The 3,113-nt window shown below is 38.6% G+C and overlaps 1 protein-coding gene across 1 annotated transcript; it reads right to left on the reverse strand.

Moving 5' to 3' along the window:
- On the reverse strand, nt 1,655-2,869 carry LOC107623548 (peroxisome biogenesis protein 7-like). Its single transcript, XM_016325872.2, is given in 2 exon segments — nt 1,655-2,405; nt 2,408-2,869. Coding segments are annotated over 2 exon segments (837 nt in total). The 5' UTR covers nt 2,715-2,869; the 3' UTR covers nt 1,655-1,875.

Below are 3,113 nucleotides of genomic sequence, written 5' to 3' on the forward strand. Positions count from 1 at the left end.
TGAAAACGGACCCTCCGTGTTTTATTAAAAAATATTTTTTTGTAGATACCCTTTAATCGGATCGTCCGAGTTCTTTGTTCTAAATTTCTCGGTCCTATTTCAGCTCCCTAACACCACATGTAGAGAAAGCACCCCTATTTTCCATAACGTTGTATCACCCCACACTCTTTTCCATATTAAAAATAAAAAGCGATTATAATATCACAAATTCATGTATACTATACACTCACATTTTTTTTACTAGGCCTTTGTCAAGTTTTAAATTCGGATATACCATATTAAAAAAAGGTGAATTTTATGGTATTTATAGTATGATGTCTAATTTTTGTCTAAATTATTTACTTTTATACTTTAAAATTAAATATTAATTTTTAATTATTTTTAATAAATTAGACAATTATTTTTAGACACCATAACAATCATAATTTTGATATTTATTTGATAAACATCTTGTATAAATTAAAGACAAAAGCTTATTAAATCTATATCTCCCGTTCCGAATTTTAACAGTTGACTTGCAAATATTATTACAAATTTGACTGCAACACTTGTTTTATGATTTCCTTTTTGTTGGTTCAAAGAAAACACATTTTATCATTGCGTGCTGATTAATGATATATATTTGTGTTTGAAAAAATATATATATACCCTTTTTTGTTGGTTGCAATACTTGTTTTTTGCCAGTTATATATGTCTGCAGTAGCATTTTGTAAGGTTGTTTTCTGTTTCCCAAGCCATTTTGTTGTTTCATCTTTTCTATGTTGATGGAATCAAGCATTTTTTTTTAGTGCAATGAAGAGATAACAACACTCGGTCATGAATATCTGTATCTTCATCTATGTTCTTAGGTAGCGTTTGATGGAGAGACAGAGACGGAAAAACTTAGACTGAGACTAAGAGACGGGAATTGAAATAAATCTTAGTATTATGTTTGGTGCAAAATGGGAGACAGGAATTGAAACAAGAATGAAACTCTAATTTAATTTGCACAAAGGGTAAAATTAGAATTAATTAATTGAAATGAAAGTATTTTAAGTATAAAATATTATTAAAGTTTCAGTCTCCATCTCTAAAAATTTCAGTCCCCTGTGTCCTTATTTTTTGGAGGTACTAAAATTTTAGAGACAGAGATCTCTGAACTAACAAACACGATACTGAGTCTCAGTTTCTCAGTCTCAGTATCTCAAAACAAACGCTTCCTTATAGAGTAAGCCTTGTCCTACAGGGCCAATAAATAGTGAGCCTCATTATGTGGTGTGGCTATGCCGCCTCCAATAAATTGATCAACTTAACATGTTTTCTATAGAAATTTCTGTATTTTATGTCAAGTAATTCCCCTTGAGTACAAGTCAATACCACAACCATCAATTTAATTTTGCTAGATAACAAAAACAGGTGCAAGAATGCTTTCAAAATTTCACCTTAGATGCTAGATCATTCTCCTCCAACACAGCCATAAAAGTGAAAGTTCCGCAGAACTTTGATACACAAATATCTGTAACTGTAAGGGCATCCAGAGTTAGCACAACCAAGCTTCATTATCCTGCTGCTGGAATTGTGGCTCCACTGTCACACATGGACTGCACTTTCAGTTAAGATCTACAACAACCAAACACTAAATTCCATCCCACAGAAAACACACAATATAAATATCTGTAGAAAGAACAAAGCAACTATCTTCAGTTTCAATTAACAATTTAACATGGATACATATAAATTATTTGTGACTAGCCATTTCATTCATTACCAATGCGATTGATGTATACACTCATTAAGTTGCTGAACCCCTGATCTGATCATGCATGAATATAAACAAACATACAACAAAAACCTTAATCCCCAAAACATGAAGAAAAAGCAGAAAAAGGAAGCTTGTCAAGGTGCTCTAGGATCAGTGCCATGCTGCCAAACATAAACAAGCTCATCCCAACCAGTGCTGGCCATCAAGCCTTCAACAAGAACACTCATATCAACACCAACCGCGAACTCCGTGTGATGATCGTACCGACTCACAAGCGCATCCTCCACCATGAAATCCCAAACACAAACCGTCATATCATAAGAGCAAGACACCATCAAATTCCGCACGTGCGGTGAAAACCTCACCTTCCTCACCGCATACCCGTGCCCATTCATAACCGCAATCGGAACCCTAAAACTCCTCACATCCCAAACCTTGATGCTCTTATCCACCGAAGCAGTCGCAATTATGCAGTCGTCGTACTTGTTCCAATCGCAAGTTAGCACCTCCAATTCGTGAGGAGGGAACACCATGGTGGACGAAGGTTCACGAACATCCCAGACGCGGAGGGTGCAGTCGCCGGAGGCGGACGCGAAGACGTCGGCGTGGCGGGGGTTCCATACGGCGGAGTAGACGCAATAGGAGTGTTCCTTGAAGGTGCGGGAAGGGACCGGATAGGGTTGGAAGTAGGCGGTAGTGCGGTGTCGTAGAGCTTGACGGAGCCGTCGGCGACGGCGGCAACGAGGAGGGAGTCGTGGGACTCGGACCAGGCAACATCGTAGACTCCGTCGGCGGTGTCGTAGGCGGCGATCTCGGTGAAGGGCTGGGAAGGGTTTGGGGAGAGGGAGAGGACGTGGAGGCGGCCGTTGCCGAGGATACCGAAGTTCTGCGCGGTTGCTACGGCGAGGCGGTCCTCGTAGAAGGGGCTGAACTTGACGGAGTAACCGTTGAATGGAGTCTTGAATACCGGCATCGCTGATTTGATTCACTTTTCAGATTCAATTGATTCGAAGCTGATGATTTCTGCGTTCAACTACGTCTTCTTCCTCTTCGCCTCCCTTTACCATTATCCTTTTTTTTAATAATATTTTCTTTTTTGCTCCCATCAATCAAATGAAGCTATGCAACTACTGCCCACTGCCTACTATTTTTCCAAAAATTCAAAAGCAGGCCCATTCTCTTGGGCCTTGGCCTCTTGCCGCATACTGTCCATTAATACCAAACAAAAATTGTTTGGGCTTCTACGAGCGATGCGTTATTTGTTTAAAACATAATAATGAATCTCACAAAAAAACAGAAAGAAAAATTATTTTGGGCGAAAATTATTTTTGTAACCAAAGTTTCTGAATTTTTTAGACATTTATTTAAGAGT

Source organism: Arachis ipaensis, chromosome B10, assembly GCF_000816755.2.
Source record: "Arachis ipaensis cultivar K30076 chromosome B10, Araip1.1, whole genome shotgun sequence".
NCBI lineage: Eukaryota > Viridiplantae > Streptophyta > Magnoliopsida > Fabales > Fabaceae > Arachis > Arachis ipaensis.